Source organism: Xiphophorus maculatus, chromosome 20 (genome assembly GCF_002775205.1).
Source record: "Xiphophorus maculatus strain JP 163 A chromosome 20, X_maculatus-5.0-male, whole genome shotgun sequence".
Classification (NCBI taxonomy): Eukaryota; Metazoa; Chordata; class Actinopteri; order Cyprinodontiformes; family Poeciliidae; genus Xiphophorus; species Xiphophorus maculatus.
In genome coordinates this window covers 25,719,498-25,741,839 of record NC_036462.1, presented here as the reverse complement: position 1 = coordinate 25,741,839, position 22,342 = coordinate 25,719,498, and the positions used below count along the sequence as shown (strand labels likewise).

The following is a 22,342-nucleotide window of genomic DNA, read 5'->3' as shown; positions in this document are numbered from 1 at the left end:
CGCCCTATGAGATTCTTAGTTGAAAAATAAGGGCGGGGCTACCATTCCTTAGCAACGCTTGGCTCTCTGGGAGTGGTGGCGGTTGTTTCAATATGGCGGCGGCTGCAAAGAGAAGTGGAAACTCGGGGATATTTTGGAAGAATTTCGGTATATCTACTTTTATTTGACTTTTTATGCTTCACAGAGTACCTTACGTCCGTACGAGTTTTGGAAATAGGTGGGGGGTTTGAAGTGGTCCTGCTTTCGTGCTTTCTTTTTGTGTGAGCAGCTAACAGGAAAGTTGCTGTCTCAATGAAAGGAAGTAGGGCAAAAATGTTAGCTGACTACTTGAAGTTTAAGTTGTTTAAATTTATTTTAGTATCAGGAATTACAGTACTGTGAACTCCGTAATCACACGGTAGCCTGCGGCGAGTCTTAACAGTTCCTAATGTTATTTCAGTATGAATAACACTGAATAACACTAGCTGTAGAAACAGGGCTAATTTATTGATATACTAGTTTATATATGTTTGAATAATCCCAAGATTTAACTTCATTCAATGTCGGGAGTTTTGAAATGTTGCTTAGCTCAACTGAGCTGCCATCTCTGTTACACCGTTAAACTCTTCCAACTTGAGTAGATAGTTTTAACTAATTAACCAATTGATTTTCTAATTTTGTTACACTATAAAGCAAATCCCCAAAGTATAAGATTTTGCACAATGACTTGAAAACGCTAAATTTAACAGGCTTTTTTCTGAAACAATATATTAATAGAATAATGTTAGTATATTGACAATATATTTGTAATGGTCAATATGGATATTAAGTATCAATTTACAATTAGTGGTCTCCTGTTTTCAGCAAAAGCTTTTATTTTAATTTTGAATATGTGTAAAAACACATTGAAATTGGTATTTTTACTCATGTTTATCATATTTTGATAGTATTAACCCTTCCTCCCCCAATTATAAATGCTAGTCAAAATGCAAATTGCACCTTCACATGTGAAAAGGGCTGAAAAAAGTGCTCAACATCTAACAAAGGGAGCCAAGAAATGAGGTGAAAGTTGCACTGTATTGTCAGTCATATCTTAAAATGAGATATTCAGCCATTTCTGCTAGCAGTGGTCCAAAATACAGCAGCAGGATCACAATGAATCTGATGTCTAAACTTCAATCCCAAATTCCCCAGAACCCTGAGTCAGGTTTCTGGTGAACCCACTTCAAAATTTCCATGACTTTATGGAACTGCCTGGTACCAGGTACCACAGCAGACTTTCAGGACTCTAGTGCAGGTCATGTTTTGACAGGTCAGGGCTATTAAGGTGGCAAAAAGGAAATCGTGGAAGAGCCTGAAGTATGCTTGGTGTATGATCCATCCACTGGGTTATCCATGTTATTTATTAAGATTCGCATGACATTATTATTTCAAAATAATATTTGGAACGAATATTTTTATCAGTTCTTGACCAAAGTACAACACCTAGATGTGTGAATCCTGTATGAAGGCTCCTGCATTTGCTTGTTGTTTCTTTCTGTTAACTGTCTTAGGAGTTGATGGAGGACTGAAAAGTCAGACACCTGCAGGTCTGGGCCCAGATAGGATCTATTCGTCCAGACAAAAAGACACCAAGATCCGAGTGAAGCATGCTGCTAGTGGCAAAAATCAAGCTTCACTAAAGGCGACGGGGAGGAAACAAGGCCACTATCAAAGTGATTACTCTGAGAGTTATACTACAGAGGAAGCATCAGCAGATCAAAAGGATTCTGTGCCAACTATGCACACTTTCTCTCAGCCCAGTGGTACTCATCTTCCTTTGCCACAGGTAAATCAGTTTCTGGTACACGGTGCTTTTTCTTCTTTCCTCATAGATGAAGGAGTTCAGCATTTAAGGCTGGCAGATTTTCACTTCAACTATTCGTTGCTAACTCTGTGTACCTCTTAATTGTTATTTACGTAGGTGAGCAGCAGAGCAAAGGGCGACATCTCTTTAAAGGACCTGTGTTTTGAAGACAAAAGGAGAATTGCAAACCTCATTGAAGAGCTAGCCAGGTATGTGAAATCATATGGTAAAGAGCGTCTTTGAAATGTTGTTAGTAATTAAAGTTATTTTGGTGTCATAGATTACTTGTAGACAGTCTGTCCTTTCCTTATTCTCTAACAATGAGCCTTGCTGGTTTACAGAGTAAGTGAGGAGAAAGAAGAGTCTGTGCAGCGTCTGAAAAATGAACAGGGAAACTTTGAACGCAAGATTCAGGATCTAGAGCAGCAGAACCTGATGATAGCAAAGGAGAGAGAGCGTATCCTTTTAAACTCACTGGCAGAAAATGTTGTAAAGAGTTGCTATTTATATGTAATGGGGTAATTATTGTGTTATATAAGTCCTTCAGGTGCTTCTCAGTAAATTTGATTATTTAATTTAATTTAATTGGTTTATTTGGTAGGGACAGACATACAGCGACATAGACAAACTGAACAAAACAGCAGTCCCATGTTTACGTCATAGTGCAATAGCAACAGCTAATTCACAGCACTTGTCCCTAGATGGGCTTTTTTTTAAAAAAAATACCTCTAAAAGTTAAAGTAATAATCGAACAAACTGTGAAACATGTTATTGAAAAGCTAAATTATTTTAGTAATTCAATTTTAAAAACTTAAACCCGTATATAAACATTTGTTTCTGTCCATTTTGATGATTATGGCTACAGCTAAGGAACTTTTAATACTCAGTTTTAGAAAATTTGAATGTCGCATTGGACCGTTAATGCAGTATTTGGCAGAGTGGACAGGAGACAAGTCCAAGTCCACTCGTAAACTTTGTCTGCAGAGGGAAACAAGAAGTGGTCCAGAGTTTCCTGATAGACTGCTACACTTACTTTGAATTAGATGAATCATAATAAACCAACACCAGCAGATGACAGGGCTTCCCAATCCATCATTGACTGTACAAATTTCAAACTGGATCTCAAGCATCTTGGATTTTGTCCTTTCTTTCTCCAGACACAATGTAGATTTTCATTAACTGATGCCATAATCGTTAAAATGAATGGAAACAAGCACTTATATGCCAATTTGTGTATGACGAATTAAAAATAAATACAATTTCTCATGATTCTGATTTAGTGAGATGCACTTTTATATTGTAAAAACAAAAACAACTACAGCTACAATTCAACTGATAAAGGTTAGGTTTAGCTCTTTGGAGATTTGATTTATGAAAGTTTGCAGGTCTTTTGTAATGTTTTGACATGTTAAGACTATTAGATATATTAGTAATATTAAGTCAAGCATCTCTGAACCACTTTAAGTGGTGATGTATGGAAATAAGAAAGCACACTAGGTTATCCAAATGGATGTCTCATAGACTAGCATATTTACTATGTTGAAGAACGTATAGAGGATAGAAAGTCTTAGTTTTTTCAATTAGGCAAGTAAGTGTTGTCATTTTTGACATGCAAAGAACAAAAAATGAGCTACCAAACACACTAGTTCTGTTGGCTTTAATACAAAATCATATCAACAATGCTTTTATGTTATTGATAGTATTAATAAGGTATCAACACTGTTCCAAATAAAATGACTATGTTTACTAATATCAATGCGCTTTAATAAATACTATTTTATTAATGTTTCACAAAGCAGTCTGCAGGGGGCAGTGTTGTCTTAAGTAAGCATACCTCAAGGCCTTGGGCTAGACCCATCAGTCTGACACAAAAAGCAAAGAAATAGATGCATTTAGATTATTTGATGCTTGCTGCAGTTGTCCTTTTTCAATTGCTCGCAGCTTATCCACTGTTGTGCTCAGAATCAATTTTGTGGTTGGAGCCGGTGGTCTTTGCCGTCTAAATTATCTTACGTGAGGTTTGATATTAACTCAGAGGACCATGTTGTTTGTTTTTCACTGTGTTTGTTGTCTCTGATTGTGTGTGCTTATTGAATACGGAATATTTTTCACTCACCTGAAAAACCTCAAACCTTTTAAAATGAAAATGGTTTTTAAAAGATTACAGTCATGTTCAATAAATTAGAATAAAATTAATGCATTTTAGTAACTCAGTTCACTAAGTGAAACACATTATATACAGACCGATGTTTTCAAGTTTTTATTTCTATTAACTACGGTGGTTTTTCTGCTTACAGCTAATAAAAATACATGTATTATTTAAATACAACACCATAGCATTATAAAAACATTTATTGCAGAAATGTGGGTTTAGCAAAAACTTTCCTAAATGCCTACTTAAAGGTTGATATTCTCAAAAGCCACTTCAGTCTGACAAATGAGCCTCATTTCTAATATGGATGTCTGTAAGAATTCACAGGTTGAGAGATCATAAGCAGCAGAATATATCACATCATCTTGATTTAATTAAATGAAATAATTACAAACTAGGTAATATGCAGTCTTTTTCCAGTCAATTTTACAACAAGAAGTGTGTCTGAACTCTGCTCGTTCATGTTCCCACTCAGGTACCACCTGAGCATTTCCATCTGTTTTACATTAAGAAGGCAGCAGAATATGAAGTTTATTTGACCCAGCTGGTAATTTGCACAATTTGCAACAGCAGCGGAGAAAATTGGGAAAGCACAACTCTATTAAAGTCACTTTAGCTTGGAGACTTGGCATTTACAGCAAACTTCTAAACTTCATTAAAAGGTATTTAAGAGGAGGAAGTGTTTGAATCCTAGCACCTTGGGGTATGTGGGGGGGATAACATAGTCTTTAAAGTGTGTGCAAAAGTCAGGAAGGCCCTTCTTAGGAAGAAGGTTCGCGCACTTCTTCGAAAGGTTAAGGAGACACCAAAGGCAAGCACACTGAGTGAGGGTCTTGTCAAGTCTAATTCCATTACGCCTCAGCTTATCTTATCTAACCAAGACTCAGGGTTGTCTGAGGTATAAAGGATGTGGGACTATACGTTAGCCCCCAGCCACCCAGGATAAGTTAGAAAAGTACCCTTGATATTAGGGATATTCGGCTGACATTTGCAACTGACTGGCATACAGAAGCCAATCTGTGGTAGCGATAGGAAGTAAGTGTTTTGTACTTAAAGGCGTGTTGGCCTAGGTGGAAATCATTTGGGATTTCTAAACCAGCGTAGACGTCTGTTTTTTTTGCTGCTATTTAGTGAGAGGAAACAATTTGGAAGGAAACTTGTGGTCTTATAAAAGGCTCCATTAGAGCTTACTGGCATAATTCAATTCTGGTTGAGTTTGAATTTACAATAATTAAAATGGATGGATGGATAAAACCCAACTTTAATTAAAAATTGTTTTTGTAATGAGCAATACAAACATTTGACTTTTCATGTGCATCTTACATCTACGAGTTAAACCTTACTTTTATCACAATAATGTCATAGCTTTCCATTGTAGCTTGTAGACATGCTGTTTGGCATTTGCAATAAAAGAACATTTTGAGCATTTAAAAAAAAACTTGGTCATTTTAGTTTGTATCTACTTTGCCCATGTATGTAGCTTGTTAGGTTGCTAAAGTATTATGAATAAAAAAAACAAAACATTTGTACTAAATAAGAATAAAAGAGAAGAAATGTTGAGGAGGTCAATCATGTCGATATAGTTTAGTTCCTTGTTTTCATCCTTCATGTAGAAACAAGTGTTTTCTCTGTGTGCTAAGCAGTTGCAAAACCTGCCTGCACAGATATTTTTTGGGAAAAAAAATAAATAAAACACACAGATCTCTAGTAATTTGAGACTAAAGCTCAAGTTGAATTAAGAAGACTGCAAGATTTTTTAACTTAAAGTCGGGAAGAGTAGTAATTAAAATATTACTACAGGACAATCTTTCATCAAGCCGAGACTCTTAATAATTTTTTAAAGGTTACAACTAGAACTCAACTTTAATACTGTGTTGCTGTTGTCTGTTTAGTCTGTCAGACAGGCTCTGTTTGTCATGATTCATAATGACTAACAATTCAAAGCACATGTGAGAGTTGTAAGCATTGTGATGATCACAGAAGACAAAGAGAAAATTGGCTTGTTCTCAGACTGCTTATTTTAGTTTGATTGTTTCTGACAGCTTATCGATTCAAATATATATATATATATATATATATATATATATATATATATATATATATATATATATATATATATATATATATATATATATATATATATATATATATTTCTTCTTTTCCCAATCAGTGAATTCGCCATTAGTACAGGCTACCAAGTCGTGCAAACACCAACTGCTTTTATGTGTAGGGTAAAGACTCAAGGTTAGCTATTTTCAGTATCAGTTGGATGTTTAAAACAAGGTCTGGAGACGCGCAAATATGCAAGAAGTTATTTAAAAGGAATAAATATATATGTATTTTTTAAAGCTCCTGGATATGTTTTTCTGGTTTATTCCTGGATAAGAGAACGCAATAGAGAATGAGACTTAAAGCAGATAACAGGAACACTGAATGAAGTACAGTAAAATTAGTTTATGCTTTTGAGCTTTCGGCGTTTGTCATGAAACATTCTGGATTTGGAAATATTAGAGTAAAGGGCCCATGTTATCCAGGGCATGCATAAGGAGACAGCTGTTTAAGTAATGGTAGCCATGTTAGGCGTGTTTCTTGCCAAAGATAGTTTGAAATGTGAACTTTTGAATAATTTTGTTTTTGTTTTAAAGTAGTAAAGCCTCATTTTGGGGCGACTGCTCTCTCACATAAAGTGTGATGTAGCCTCTGCTCATACTATAAATAAATAATGACCGTTCACTTCAGGAAGGTTGAAAAATATTTTCAATGGTGTCCTTATATCGTCTTAGGTTATAGTTCTTTCTATTTACTGCTATTGGCAGCACAAGTTTCAGGATATCAGCCACAAAATTCTGGTTGCTGCATTTCTTCTCGTAACCCCTTAAGGACATTTTGTGAATGGCTCGATGGCTCCTACTATTCACCTCCAGTAAAAAGCAAATATTGATAACACCTTCTCCTATTCAAGAACGTAAACATTGTCATTGTAGGAGTATAAGGTGGAAGAAACACTGGGTCCATCATCACCATAAAGTTAGAGTGATAACTGAACTGGAACTATGGAGAGTTTAATTTGTCTGTGTTGCACGATGTACTAAAACGTAGCAAATGTTTTTGCTACTACATCTCGTTGCTTGTACTTGTGACAGTGCAATGACGATAAAGTTGAATTCTATTCTATTCTATAATTTTGCTTTCTGTACTTCATTTTTCTTTGTGGGTGCCAAAATATATTTAATAGCCATAAAGCTGCACCTACTGTTGGCTTTCCTAAACTTTCAGTGACATACCACTTGATCTATGCGAGTCCAAACTTCTGACTCCATCCAGTTGTCATCTATGAATCATAAACATGTCAAAAGGTGTTCTTGTTAGTTTTCTTTTTTTTTTTCCTCGTGGTTGAATTCAGACGCGTTTTCACATCTTTCTGAATTAAATTCTTCAGAATCAGTACTATTGAGACGATTATGTAAACTGTCATCTGCTATTACTTTCCTGTCATTTTCTTCCCCACACACTTTTGATGTACTCAACAGCCATCATGCATCAAGCTCTCTGTCCCCCGCTCCCTTTTGCATCCCTGCTCAGGCTCAATCTGTTTGACACAGAGTACTAAAGCGGGTTTTAAAATACCCCCACTTCCCTTTCCTTCTGTGCAAATTTGTTCCACCTTGAAATGGATTTCATTATTTCATTTGAGGCTCTGCCTGACAGGGAAGTGAATCATTTTGACAGGCTCCATCTGAAGCCTCTTCACTCCAACACCTCGCTTTGGAATATTTTTGGAAGGGGAGGGTGGGTGTGTGTGTGTGTGTGTTATTGTCGGCACTTTGTAGTTGGGATGTAAACTGGGAGTTTGCAAAGTGCTCCCACTGGCTGAGGTCCAAGGCCCTGGGGAGGGAAAGTATGTTTAGCGTAATGACATCGGTGCTGCAATCAAGTATGCTTTACTGAGTGGTTTTAAGACAGAGAAAGTATAGAAGCAGCGTTTGCATAGGTACAACGAAATGAATTTGGTTTATTTATATGTTTCATATTTCATATTCTACCTTGGATTGAGGTAATCTATAGCCGAGGAGGCATGTTCAATCTCCGCGCTGCATAAACAGACCTCCCAGTGCAGGTTTGCTTGATGTGATGCCCTTGTGATGTCCTTAGGTTTTCCATATAGCGCTGCTTTCATGGAGATCAGCGCAGGCATCCGGGAGCCCGGGTGAGGCTGAGGGTTTAATCAAAGTGTTCTCTCACATTTTCTCAGTGTTTATGGAAGTCGCTACATTGCATTTGCCTGGTGTCTGGTTCTCAATTCAAAGTCATCCTCTCTCTCCTCTCCTCTCTTCTCCCTCCCTCCTCCGTTTCATTTCCACGGCCTGATTGAAGTCGTCTAACAAGGAAAGTGTTTTCTTATTCAGTGTTCCGCCAACTATTTCTTCAATAAGACTCTACTCTGAACTTTGATTTTCTCTTTAAACGGAAGCATTTTTTTTTGTGCAAATGGATGGTGAGAAAAACTCATCAGATAGGAGAGCATGGCCACCATCATAAAAAGATATGACCTGGAGGAATACACTTTATGGTCAGCCTGGGGATAGTTTGTGTGTGTGGATGTGCGGGGGAGTGCGTGTGTGTGTGTGTGCTTCTTGCTTTGTGCACAACCTGCTTTATTGTTGTGTTTATGTGTGGACTGTTTACTGTGTATGTGGGGAATTTGCACTCTAGTGTCATGAGGTTCTTTTGTGTACGTGTGTTTGTGTCCTAGAACGTCAGAGTTGATTATTGCACGTGTGTGGATGTGTCTGTGTGCAGTCTCCCCATTCTCATGCTCATTATCTTTGTATGTGTCGGTGTTGGTGTGGTGCTGCCACTGTCATTAGTGGACTCCTGAGGCACAGCAGTACTCCCGTTCCAGATTAGTTTTCCTCTGGCTGCCAGCTCTCTGTCTGGCAAATAGCCTGGCGTGGCACAGCCCGGCTCAGCTCGACACAGCTTGGCTCAGCCCAGATGGCGAAAAAGCTACATGCCACAACAACAACTTTGATTTTGCTGAACTCTTCCCTCCATTTTTTTTTTTTGAGAGTTGAAGCTCTCTCCACCTTTTGTGGTACAGTGAGGATTTAAATTCAGTTTGCAGTTTGCAGTTTGCAGGTACAGAGCCAAGAATGCAATGAAGCTAAAAAAAAATACAAAGGTTTCTTAGGCAGAAAAATGGGACCATGATAAATTATTTCAAACTTTACAGCTCCTTACAAAATGGATTATACCCCATGGATGTTTTCCTATTTAATTACGTTGCACAAACTTCAATGTGTTTCTTTGGGATTTTATATTTTGTACATTAATAGGGCATAATTGTGAAGTGAAGTGCAGGCCTAAGTCCAATTTGGAATCTGTGGTAAAAGTTTTCATCCAATCTGACTGAAACTTTTGGTCACCTGATCAAAATAGCTCAAACTTAGTCTATGTGAACACCTTTTAAAGGCACTGTGTACATTCAGGTGAAAAGTAAAGTGTAAGAGCAAAATTTATAAGGTTATAATAATCTTGTTACAGAAATGTGCAACCATTTTACTTTATATGTGTGTCTTTTGGTTTAATTAACATCATCATGTTACCCAACATTGTGGATGTTGGGTAAGGGATATGAAAGGTTCACCTGTTCAAGTCAAGTCTCTGTTGTTGGCTACTTAACCTTTGGTCCTCCAGGCCTACAGCTACAATACAAAGAGTGTCAGGAGCTGCTTGGCCTCTACCAGCAGTACCTTTCTGAGCAGCAGGCCAAACTGAACCAGTCCATTGCTCACCTCACTCACCCAGCAACTCTCAATAAGGTAAGGCATGGTGTGCAAGGATGGCATTGTTGTTTATGTACATAGTGTCACTATAGTTGGTTCTGAACGAACCGTGTAAAACTGAAGGCCGGGATTGAAGGTCACTTTGCAAAGGTCTTTTTATGACTGATGCTGGTTTGAAACCAGGGCATCCAGTTGCAAGATTCTCTTGACTCAAAGTTGACTCATGCTGACTCAAAGTTCTCTTTCTGTGTCTTAAGAGAGGTGGTGGAAATATTTCAGTTCAGATCTGGTTTGCCACACATGCAGTCTCCGAAAGAGTGCGCGATTCCCCAGCACCGAAGATACATTGGAGCTATTTGCTCAGGGACTCTCGCTGATTGGAACTCATTGTTAAGCAAGTTACAGCTGACTGGAGCTGTATACCGTCCCAGCAGCGCACAGAGGGATTGCTGCCCAATGGCTGTCTTTAGGAGTCTGCTGGATAATATTGATGTTTTTAAAATATGGACTGTTGTGGAAAATGCCCAGCTTGACTTATTTTGACTCTGTGATGTATAATGGTTTCCTCTAGCTGTGACAACATTCAGAGAGCGTCCTCCTTTGACCTCCGTCATGTTCTCAGGCACAGATTTGTCATGATAAATGTGACAGTGAGTCAAAGTTGTTTGTTTGAAGAATACTAACTGAACGAAATGACCTGGTTGTATTTGAACAGCAGCCAATTCTCTAAAATCTGGAGATTTCTTTTCTACAATCATAAAAAAATTTACTACTTCTCTAACAAGAAAATGAGATTGTAAGAGGCTTACACATATGGAGGCATTGTAGACATTACTTTTTTCAATTATCCACACTTGTAGTGAAGTATTACTTCATTATTTTATTTTATGAATACAACCTATATAATCATATCTCTGAACACATTAGTCTAAATTCTTAATGCCTTTTTTGTCGATTATATTTAAATAGCTTTGATTTTTAGCAGAGCAATGCCGCAGCTTTGTGCATGTGAGGTCATATTCCGAAGTTGTCTGTTCTTTAGTCCTTGCAAATTTCTCATATCGTCTGCTCTTAAGCTGTGACATTTTAAAATGGAGTCAAACAAAAGGGTTCAGGAAAGTAGATGGAAAGTAAATTCAGAGTATTTGACCTAACCATATCTAGTTCGTTTCTCTCTCAAGGTGACTTTGTAGAGGCAAAGATGCAGCTCAGGTGTTGGCTTCTGTGAGTAATAGTGACTTTGTCAACCTCGTTGTCCCTCAGCGGCTCCGAATAATAAGTGTTTGCTTGCTCTCTGACCCTCAGCAAATTACTCAGTCTCTTCCCCCATTAGAATACTAGATGGGGCGTTCTTCCCTGTGTTTAGCTCATAATTTCCTTGATCTTGATGGAAATGCCAAGTATTCCTCTTAGTCTGTTAGATTTTACAGTTCTGAAAGATTTGTGGTGCTATAATGACCCAGACAGACTACAGCATCTCTTTTTGGAGGCATCAGCCTCTGCACACGGTGTGTCCAAACACTGCAGTTCACATCTGTGCTCTAGCAGCGGCTTGAAACTTTTTGTGGCAGCAGACAGCAATAGCTTTTGTTAGTTTGGAAAGTCCTAATGTTGTATAGGAGAATTTGCGTTTTGTTACCCAGCTGTAAATTAAACTTTTATAGAGCAGTCTGTTTTGGCTGAAGCACTTCATTAAACTCTCAGAGGCTTTCTAAATGGGCTTAACAGAACTAATTGTTCTTTTGGTTTCTGTGCAGGTGCTCGGTTCTGAGGAAACCCCCAGCAGGCCCTCTACAAGCAGAGCTAATGGCTCATTCTCTGACGGCTCTTACATCGGCCTTGCTGCTGCCGAAGTGCAGCAGGCTTCGCTTTATAGGAGCCCTAATGTAAGAAGAGGTGCTGCAGAGACGCTTAGGAACCCTGCCTCTCTTTCCTGTGACAGAGAGTTCAGTCCAAACGACGGGGCAACCAAACGGCACAAGAGTCAAAAAAGTGACTGCAGGCAGCCACGCATATGCTACACATGTGAGCGCTGCCAAGGCAGTTGTCATGACACTGGCTGTGGTACACAGCACGGGAGAAGTGAAAGCAGCTGCTGTCTAGCGAACTGTCATTATGACTCCTTCACTGCGAGGGAGCATCAAAGGTAATGTTAGTGTTGATGTACAAACTCTTGAAAAAATTATTAATGCTCCCCTATACTGCCTCTATACGGGAAGCTAGAATCACAGACTTTAGTGTTTAATTAGGATTTTAGTAGTTTATTAGGAATGTAGTGCATCATTTTGAAGTGGAAGAAAATAGTATGCTTGATAAGTCCGAAAAGTGTGGCATGCATTTGTTTTCAGCCTTAAAAAAATAACAGAAAAAGTAATTGTTAAAAGAAAGCTACAACACGCTAACAATGTGTCTGCAGATGATTAAAAAGTATTAAATTTGTGTATCTAAAATTAAGGTCTAAAATGTGTTAAATTCATTAAAAAATTAAGTTGGCCTTAAATACAGTAATCACATTAAATTTGATCATGGTAGGACTATTTAAAGTAGTTTTGTTGTCTTGCAGAACTTTTCTGTCATGCAAAAGTTGCAGTCGCATGAAAACATCTTAATTGAGTTCTGTGACTTGAGGTGTGAGTGTGTGTGTGTGCATGGTTGTTTGCCCTGCGACAGACTGGCGACCTGTCCAGGGTGAACCCCGCCTCTCGCCCGGAACGTTAGCTGGAGATAAGCACCAGCACCTCCCGACCCCACTAGGGACAAGGGTGTTAGAAAATGGATGGATGGATGAACTTGAGGTGGTTAAGGATACCTCTTATATCTAATATACTCTTACTATCTGGCTAGTTAGCTTTTTTGACTTTATCACAGGTAAGAACAAATTTGATCAGCAGTTGGCTGGACGATGTTTGTTTTTGCCAAAAAACTTTAAAGTTTGTCACTGTGAGGATTAAGACTGTAGAGAGCTGTTTGCAGTGTGAGAAGCACAAAGTTGGGTTTACAGTTTTTGCTGTCCTTGGTTGTAATGCAGCAAGTCCTCCCAACCATCCCCTATATCTACAGTTTTTTGTCTTAAATTTTACTCAAGGTGACATTAAAAAGGTCTTTAAAAGTCTTAAATTTGACTTGTTGAAACCTGCAGATAACTTGTATAAGACAGTTTGCAATAAGATAAAGTTATGCCTGATGGTATGGCCCAGTCAAAGACCAGACATGAATCTGATTGTGATTCTTTGACTAGACTTAAAAATTGAGCCTTATGGATTTTCTCTGTTCCGTCTGACTGAGCTTCTGAAGTTTTACAAAGACAAGTAGGCAAACATTTCAGTCGCTAGATGAACAAAATGGCTTGAAAATTACTGCAAAAGACTTGCTATCATTTCCTTCCACTTGACAGTCATGTGCTACTTTGTCGGTCTATCACATTAAATCTTAAACTACAAAAAACATAGTTTGTTGTTGTAATCTAACAAAATAGTGAAAAGCTTAGGCTGGTATGAATAATTGTTTTTCTCTAATTTTGATACACAACCAAACTGGAAACATGTAGATCATGTATTGTATGTATTTCCATATAGGCTGCCAAGTAGGAATATAATTACTGCAGAAGCAAAGGAAGCCCTGACCAGGCCCCTGCTGGGTCATGAGGACTGGGAGGAGAAGCGGCACCAGCTGCTGCTGCAGAAGATGCAGTTGGAGTTGGAGAGGGAGAAGCTGCAGGCACGGCTGGCTGAGCAGGAGGAGCGACTTAGCAGACAGACAGAGCAGCTTCGACAGTCACGACTTCTTCACAGCAGGTAGAACACACAAGCCAAAGAAACATGGCCAAATGCAGCGACACCGCTGAGAAACGTTTACGGGCTGAAGTTGATAAGCGTTTACTTTTAGTATCTGAATTAACACACGCCCAATCAGTCGCTGTGCGTCCTTCGTACGACGTTTCAAGTGTCAATCATTGTTTTTCTAATTTTGTTCTCCCTCATTTTGACTTGGATCACACAAACCAGTCCAGCTCAGTTCAGCAGCTCAAAGAATGCTGGGTCAGAGTCAGAGGGTCCTTCCCACCGAGATTTTCCCTCCAGGTAAGTCAAATAATAGTTTTTCTCAGACACTAAACCTAGCTATCAAATAAGTAATTCACACCCATATAATCCTGTAGAACTATTGAAAAAAAAAAGAACTACCTTCTGATCTGCAGGTCGTCTGGGAATGTGGAAACTCATTCTGCAGAACAGAATTTGCACGAGAAGACCTCCCAGGCTGTTCCTGCTCCTTCTGCCAGTGGAAAGGGTAAGCCTGTCAGCGCACATAAAAAGAGATCCACTTCATTTCTAACCCTAATGCAGAGTGTAAGGAGCTGGATTCCATTGATTTATTTTTGTTACTCAGTTTGCTTATAAAACCGTATTCTTTTGATTAGAAAAAAAAGACTATATGTTAAATACCATATACTCTTTGTTTCTTGACTTGCTATTATTTTTTATTTCTTTTACAACAGAGGTGTTTTTTCTTCACAGAAAATCCTTTACAAAGGTCTCGAAGGGACATGGCCACATCTCCAGCAAAAACCCCTTCAACTCAAAGTCTCCCTACCTCGGTTTCTGTAATCCAAAACATCCCTGAAAACAGGTGAGCAAGTGTTAATGTAATGTTATTTAGACTTTTATCTTCCATCTTCTGTTTACAATCTTTGGGTTTTTTTTATTTTTTATTTCTACCATAATTCCTGAACCCACAAATTGTTGAAAAGTAGTAAAATAATTTTAGCATGGGTTGTAAAAATCCTTCCATAGTTGTCCTTAGTTTTGTTTGACAAATAATCAGTTCATTAAACGACGCTGAAATATAGCGCATTTCAACAACAATATGTACATAAAAAGCTGGTAAATGTTTCAATTTCATTTCTTGAGTGCTGATAAAATTTCTGTCATTGCTGAGCACTTTTCTCAAACCCTTTTTAGTTGAACTTTTCCAAACAAAAATAAAGGAGAGGTGCAAAGGGTTATAGTAACGGGAGGCAGGATGCGTTTTGGATAGCTGACAGATGGATATTAACCATTAGAGACGCACAGATCAGAAGTCTGTGCATAATTTTCCATTATTGGTCATTTTAACGCTTTGCTGCCACCAGTTGTAGCCAATTCTGATTTCTCTTAACAACTTCAATATAAGACAATTTACAAACTGTTTCATAAGTCTTTTCTTGGACTTCTGCCTTGAGCAACCTCAAACTGTTTTGATTGGATAATCCTTCTCCTTCGATCCAAATGTCTGGTTTTACTCTCAAAGTGGTTCTATTTCAGCAGTAAAATGAGTTTTAAGTTAGATATTTGACAGACATGCTCTTTGTGATTCACTAGAGTCAACCGTGGCTTTTCATGCCAAGTGCTGTTAACAGAGGAGGTGGTTAGAAATACTCCATGTGATCACTCCAGAACGCAACGCTTGTTTGGAGTCCATCAACAAATTCCAGTCTGTTGAAAAATGGAAACAAAAGGACCCAAAAAATCTATAGTTTCCACTTGACCCCAGTTCTGCTGAATTTAGTCATCTTAACAGGCTTTAGCATCCTGTAGGAAAAGCTCAGTTAGCATGGCTAGCGTTAGAAATCAGTAGTCTTTAAAGAGAATGTAACTGCATTAAAGTTTTCCAAAATTCTGCCAAACGTTTTTCAAATCCAACATATTCAGTGGTGAAAAGATGTCGTAAGAGCAAAAAATATAAACCAGACCGATTTTGACATAGTTCATTCAGACTTCCTATTATCTGCTGAAAGCCTCGTTCTTTCTTTGAGCCTAAATAAACCACAGACACGCGCAGTTTCCTTTCAAATCGCCTTTTAGATCTTGCATGATCCTTCTGTATTCAACTGGAAGACCTCAGTTACACTGAAAGTGTCGAAGTTTGAGCCTTCTTCCTCAGGATCAACTTCTTCACTGTAGGGTGTATGCTGTGTGGTATATTATTTGGACTGGCTGGAAAAAGATCGGGTTTTCGAGTGTTTGACCAGCCACTTACTCATCGCATCTCTGCCTGCCAGTAAAAGATTAGGTGCACCTTTGAGCAGCAGTGTGTTCCTGTGGCTGAGTGGAAACATTTAAAGCCACAGCCTCCTGTCAGTCAAATAGCTGCAGGCGGATCCCAGTAGACAGTCAGTGAGACATCGATCTCTTTCCGTGGCTCGATTAATTGCAAGCCTTCAATTAGCTGTTGCTTATTGAGCACTGAGTTCGGAAATGTCTCCACCGAAAGAAGCGGCTACATTTCAGTCCACTGGTGCATAGATGTTTAATACACTCCCACCACTGACAAAATCTGGACCTTAGATAAAACAAACAAAACAAAAAATATCAACAGATGGGTAGGTTAAATATATCGGTATGATATCAACCATCTGCTGCCAAACCCTTAAAATTTTGGCCTTAAAAACACAGTTTTGTGGTCAACCTCTAATTTAAATGGCCGCTCGGCGTCATTTTGTTCACTCGAAGAAACGTAGAATCTAAAAATCAGAATTGCGAGAGGCAATTAATACAAAAAGAAGCTTTGGGTCGGTTTGTTAGGCGAATAACCTCAGATCAGAAACTTGAAGCCACTCATGTAGATAAAGGTGTGGAAAGGAGAGAGGAAAAACACTGGGGAGATAATTAGTTATATTTTATGAGTTGTTTGTGATTCCTCAAGGCAGTTAGTGTGTTTTTTTTGTTTTTTGTTTTGGCTGTTTTTTTTTTACCCCTTGTTCTTCAAAGGAAAAAAAAATCTACAGCTTAACAACACATAAGGAATACAAATAGAAACTTTAAATCTTGCAGCTTTTCTTTGGCCTGCAGTTGTTGCAGAACTGGTAGCTAAATGATGATTTTCCTTCGTCAGGCTGCGTTCTCGAGCTGTAAGAAGCTAAATGAAGCTTTTTACAGGGCTAGCTTGGTGCAGTGGCCAGCCTGTCAGGAGACATGCTGCGTTCCATTAGTCGGCCTAGCAGGGATCCTGCATCAGGTGTAATTGAACAGACTTGGATGCACACGGTGCCCTCCCTCCCTCCTTCTCTCTCTATCTATCTCTCTTTTTCCTCTCTCTCTTCCTGCCACAGTAATGAGACCAAGACAGCAAGTGTTAGGAAAAGATGTTAAAAGTGTGTTTGAGGGTTAGCGCATTGGAAAACATGAAAAATGGGGAGCGAGGAATTGCCAGATTAGGTCCGGATGGAGGACAATGGAAACGGCGAGAAAGACATAAGAGGTGGAGAGCGTCGGGCTTTAGTCCGAGTCACTAAATGGTAATTAACCCCAGTGCAAAACATCCCACTGCATGGACTTGTGCACATTCCTTACACAGTGGGAGGACTCGTTGGTCGCCGCAGACCTGTAAATGACAAAATACGAGACGCTGTGAAGCATTTCGAAAATGACGTCCACGGCGTGCGGGGAAACTGTGGGACGAGGCTGACACCACAGCAGCTCGTTCTGGGGGGGGACGAGGACTGAGCAACCACTGGAGCAGATAAACACCAAGCACCTCGGCCAGCTGTATAGCTAACAAGTTCACCGTCTTCACTGACTCACATGAACCTGATGGACATCCTGATCTTAGCCCACAGTTTGTGTTTGTGTTGGTCCACTGTTAGCGGCTAAAGCTTTAGCTTGTCTGGAGCGGGTCTTTCACATTATATTTAGATCTTTTTTACATTTCTGCCGCCTTTCGTAAAAATATCAACTTTTTAATGCAGTACGTGCAGGATAGTCGAGACTCGCTGTTTTAAAAGACAGTTCTTTAAAACGCTGAAAGTTTACTACTTGCAACGGTTAACTCTTAATCAAAGCAGTGCGTGGTCCAAGTTTAAGCTGGGAGCTCTGGCAGCGGGCCATTAATTCCAACAGGGGACCGAGGGTATCGGATCTTATTAGCATCCATTTCCACCTCCAAAGCCCATTAAAATAACTACACTGTTAGCTGCAAACTGTTTTTTACACAAACTATAATGAGGAATTTTGCCTCTAAGATGGGTTTTGTTAGTTGTAATCAATTGATTAATAATACCCGGATTTGATTGAACCCGTTTTTATAGCTGCTGTCCGTTTGTTTGTTGTTTTTTAAAAAGATAATCTACTTAATTTCTTTTTTGTTTCTTTCTTTTTTCTTTGTTTCTATCTTTGTTTTTTTCTTTCATTGTTTCTTTTTATTCCTTGTTTTCTTTTTCTTTTCTTCCGCTCTTTCTGTCTTTATTTACTTTTCTTTCTTTATTCCTTTACGTCTTTCTGTTTCTTTCTCTCTTTCTTATGTACAATAGAAAACAATTATGATTTGTCCTTTACAGGACAAATGTTTTTGAGTCTGTATTTAATTAATCTGCTATAATTTGTCTTCTAATAAAAACATTGTTATAAATAATCAGATCCTACATGCTACAAAGACAAAAAAAAAGTACAAATAAATAAACCAACGAAACTGTAAGAAGTGAAGTTTTATCTCTGGTAAAGATTTCTCTCCTCTGCCCAGCTGGACAGCAACAGCTCCCTTATGGACATTTAATCTCGACCATTACAATCTTGATGTGCGAATTGCAAATCCAGAGCAGGTGTTAACATTAAGTGACCTCCTTAATCCCTTCATGAATCCTGTGCTAGTTAGTAATGAGACAGTTCCAGCACACCCTGCCCATCTCATCTCCATCTATCCTGCCGTTGCCCGCCCGCTATTGATTGGTTTGGAAATTGTCATACGCAGCGGCCATTACGGGATATTTTTTTTTTATCTTACTGTTTGGACTGCAAATAAAAAGAGGCACCGGGGCGAGACGGCTGTCTTTTAAGGAAAGAGACAAGGCAAGTAGGAAGTGCAAGTTCCAAGAAAAGCCTGAATAATTTGTGGCAGACAGTAATGACGTATATAGTGTTGTGTGTTTTCAGCATCGTCTTAAAGTTGTATGTATTTCTTTGGATATTTTATGATAGACCAACAAAAAGAAGCGCAGAAGTGTGAAGAGGAAGGTAAATGATGCACGACTTTTCAGATTAAAGGTCTGAAAAGTATCGTAGGTGTTTATCTTCAGCAGTTTACAGACTGACTGAGGAAAACCTATTTTTAAAAAGTGAAATACAGCTGTTTCATTTTCATAAGAAGCTCGGTCAGATTAAATGTTTGTCGAAAACGAACGAATTAATCATCCCAACCATTAAACTATGTTTTGTTCCCATGTCTGAGCAGTTGTTGGTATATCAAATCCTCCTCTTTCAGTTTTCTAAAACAGTAGAAAAAGTTCAGATAAAAATGCTCAATGTCGAGTTTCCCCAAAGATTATTTTAGATTTTGGTTGGATTTTCAAATGCCATCTGCAAAAAAAATCAATACATAACAAACTGAAAACCATGTGCTGTTTTTTCTCCACGTTACAATTACATCCTTCTTAATGCTGGTCTATCAAACAAAATCCCAATAAAACATGTTCAAGTTCGTAGCTGGAAAAAAAACAATTAAGAAGTTCAAGGGGTATGAATACTTTGGTAAAGTACTGCGTATGGGATTTTTTTTTTCCACAAAAGTGAAATACTAGAGTCCACTTTCTTTTTCATGAGATGTTCTTACTGTAATGACTTGCTGTGAAGATGGAAGCACTTCAGTATCAACCATCCGCTGTTCTCGGATGCCCTCGGCATGACCCACTGTTCCAGGTCCAAAGGCGTTTTTTTTGTTGTTGTTTTTTTCCCCCCAGCAATGCCAGAAGCTTGTTTCTTTAACCGCTGTCCTTTCAGAAGCAAAGCAGACTTTCCTGAACTCTATTTACAGGGAAAGAAAATCTCTGGCAGCTTTTGACTTTTGCAAAACTTCTACATTAAAAACTCTGCTCAAGAAAGAAAAGCTGCTCTACAAAAAAAAAATCACTTGCTTTTCTCTCTCAAGTCTTCATGCAATCTCTGTGCCTTCGCTCGTCTCTGCTGCTGCCACCCCACCCATGTCTGTTCCCTCGCTCTTACCCAAACTGTACGCCACCCCCTAACCCCCTCCTACGTCCACCCCCCACACCCCCAACCTCTCGCTTGTTATAGATTGTGACCGCCGGTAAGTGATGCATTATTCATTACAGACATGTCGCTTGTTGATGGATGGCTGTTTGAGAGCCCCGTCCATTAAATAAATCAACAAATAAAAATGCAAATTCTCACATTTCGAGTGAGGCATCCCGTCCAAAGTTCCTCCTTCCCTACCCCCTGTCCACACACACATGCACACACACATTTCCTCTCTGCCCCGCTTTCTATCCGAAACAGCAGTGCTCATTTGCAGTCCCTCCTATAGAAGCAGACACACATTAGCCACACTCTCTCCCGCTCTCTGTCTTCCTATTTTTTCCCTTGCTGGTTGACAGGGAGCAGACCAAAATAAGGAGGACAGATTTACTTCAATTAGCTTCAGCTTTTTTTTTTTTTTATCCCCATCAACCATCACCCTTCAGCTCCTTTGCTTTCTTGCTCTCTCGAACTGTACATGCATAAATTAATCCAAACCTAAATGTAGTCTTTTTTTTTTTGTGCCCTTTTTAAAGCTATTCAGCTACTGATGTGCGTTGCTTTCGATTTAGCTTTAAAACATGACATATCAAGGTCCAAAGCTACGTGCAGAGGAACACCAATATGCTCCCTGATTGGAAGCTGCGTCTGTCCGCCGGCCACCCGCATGCATATCAACAAGTGAAGATCGCCTTAACCTGGGAGAGCTGTGTGTGGAGAGCGGCGCGCGATGCAAATCAATGCCGCTATAAACGAGCAGAGAATTATGTTGGCAAGATCAGTGGAGCGTGCTTTAAAGAATTCATGTTTTGTATCTGGAATGGCCGTCGTTCGGCTGTGTATACACTGAATAATTTATCAAGCCAGCCAGACTGCGGGATTGAATCTCTATTAGCTTAATCTCCCCCGTTTTGGTTTATTTATTTCGCTGCACACTCCCTCATTTCTATTCCGGGGGAGAAAAGCGCCACGTCCTCTCCCGCTTATTCTCACACACCTGCAAAAATCAGATTTTTCTTTCTTCTTTCTTTCTCTGCAGGGACGCCCCAGTGGGTTTGGACTTGTTAACTCTGCTTGTTAGCGTTCCACAGGCATTTCGGCAAGAACAAATTTTTGTTAATACTCAAAAGTGTTTTGCTTTCAGACTCTCTGTGTTAACAAGTGAAAGGTGAATGACAAATTTTTCCCTGAAAGTAGATTTTGATCCTTTGTGTTGTTGTTTGTTTGTTTACTCTGTCCGTCCATCCATTATGAACTCTTGGGTTTTTACTTAGAAATTTCAGTCTGGAAAAGTTTTGAATTTGTGCTGGAACCCGCTCTGCTAAAATATATCCTGCAAAGCAAACTAATGTAAGACACATAATCAAACAAAAACAAAAAAGAAAGATAAGGCTTAAACCAAACAAGAAATAAAAAGTGTTGCTTTCTTTCAGGTTGGACCATTCCTTGAGTGAGATTTTGGACGTCTTCAGTCCCGTCTCTGCCCCGAAGCAGTACAAGCCTGCTGCTCGAAGACCCAAGACGGCACAACGCAGTTCAACCCTCGCCGGCCCCAAACCTGGAGGAATGAGCCTGATTACTCCAGGTGGGAACTACTCTCACAGCGCTCAGCAGGACCGCGAAGAAAGCCAGATACTGGAAGATATATTTTTCATCTGCTAACAAAAAGTAAAGCGAGTCACTTGATGTTCACCATGACGCCTTTTTATTGTCTTCAATTCTTTCGGAAATTAGGATGAATTTGATTTCTGTCGATCGTGTTCTTATTGGCTACTGTGGTTGTTTTTTTTTTCCTTTTATATGCAAATAAATGTATATTTATTCTGAATTTCCTCTGTTTGTGAGGTGAACTATGTTTTTCCCCAGGAAATTTTTTTAACACTGAGCTGCATTTATTGCTTCTGAAGACCTTGGTAATGTAAATGCAAACTGAATCTCATGACTCACAATTGTCCATTCTGAATCTGACTCCATGTATTATGCATAAATCTGCAGCCCCAGTAAATCCCTGGAAATATGAGCCAGTTGCTCCTATTTGCAACCAACACCGTTCCTTCTGTTTCATTTCCGAGGAGCTCTGTGTGTATATGTGAAGTCCATCCATCCATTTTCTGTACACCCTGGTCCCTAGTGGGGTTGGGAGGTGCTGGTTCCTATCTCCAGCTAACATTCCAGGCGAGAGGCGGGGTCACCCTGGACAGGTCGCCAGTCTGTTGCTGGGCAACACAGAGACAGACAGGACACACACCCACTCACACCTAGGGAGAATTTGGAGAGACCAATTTACCTGACAGTCATGTTTTTGGACTGTGGGAGGAAGCCGGAGTACCCGGAGAGAACCCACGCATGCACGGGGAGAACATGCAAACTCCATGCAGAAAAACCCCGGCTGGGAATCGAACCCAGGACCTTCTTGCTTCAGCCACATTTGAAGTCATTACCTTGAAATATAAGTTAAAATCAAACAATCTGACAGTCTTTACACATAAAAAGTACATAAATAATATGAACTAACTGGTTTTATTTCAGAAAAACATAGTAAGACCGCTCCTAAAAATATAGAATAAATATCAGCTGT

At 39.2% G+C, this 22,342-nt stretch overlaps 1 protein-coding gene across 1 annotated transcript; it reads left to right on the top strand.

The window, feature by feature from the left end:
• Positions 1-75: 75 nt before the first annotated feature.
• Positions 76-21,850, top strand: kiaa1328 (KIAA1328 ortholog). The gene is made up of 11 exons (XM_005797996.3): positions 76-147; positions 1,533-1,807; positions 1,943-2,034; positions 2,167-2,282; positions 9,675-9,799; positions 11,521-11,909; positions 13,339-13,557; positions 13,768-13,842; positions 13,959-14,050; positions 14,278-14,389; positions 21,198-21,850. Exons 1-11 carry the CDS (start codon positions 93-95, stop codon positions 21,424-21,426), a joined length of 1,779 nt encoding a protein of 592 aa, XP_005798053.2. The 5' UTR covers positions 76-92; the 3' UTR covers positions 21,427-21,850.
• Positions 21,851-22,342: the final 492 nt, after the last annotated feature.

What these genes read in the sequence shown, in the direction of transcription:
- kiaa1328 (XM_005797996.3), top strand. Translation starts at nt 93, where the DNA reads ATGGCGGCGGCTGCAAAGAGAAGTGGAAACTCGGGGATATTTTGGAAG. An exon ending in ACTGCGAGGGAGCATCAAAG is followed by an intron (nt 11,910 to 13,338) that starts GTAATGTTAGTG and finishes ATTTCCATATAG; the next exon opens with GCTGCCAAGTAGGAATATAA. An exon ending in CACCGAGATTTTCCCTCCAG is followed by an intron (nt 13,843 to 13,958) that starts GTAAGTCAAATA and finishes TCTGATCTGCAG; the next exon opens with GTCGTCTGGGAATGTGGAAA.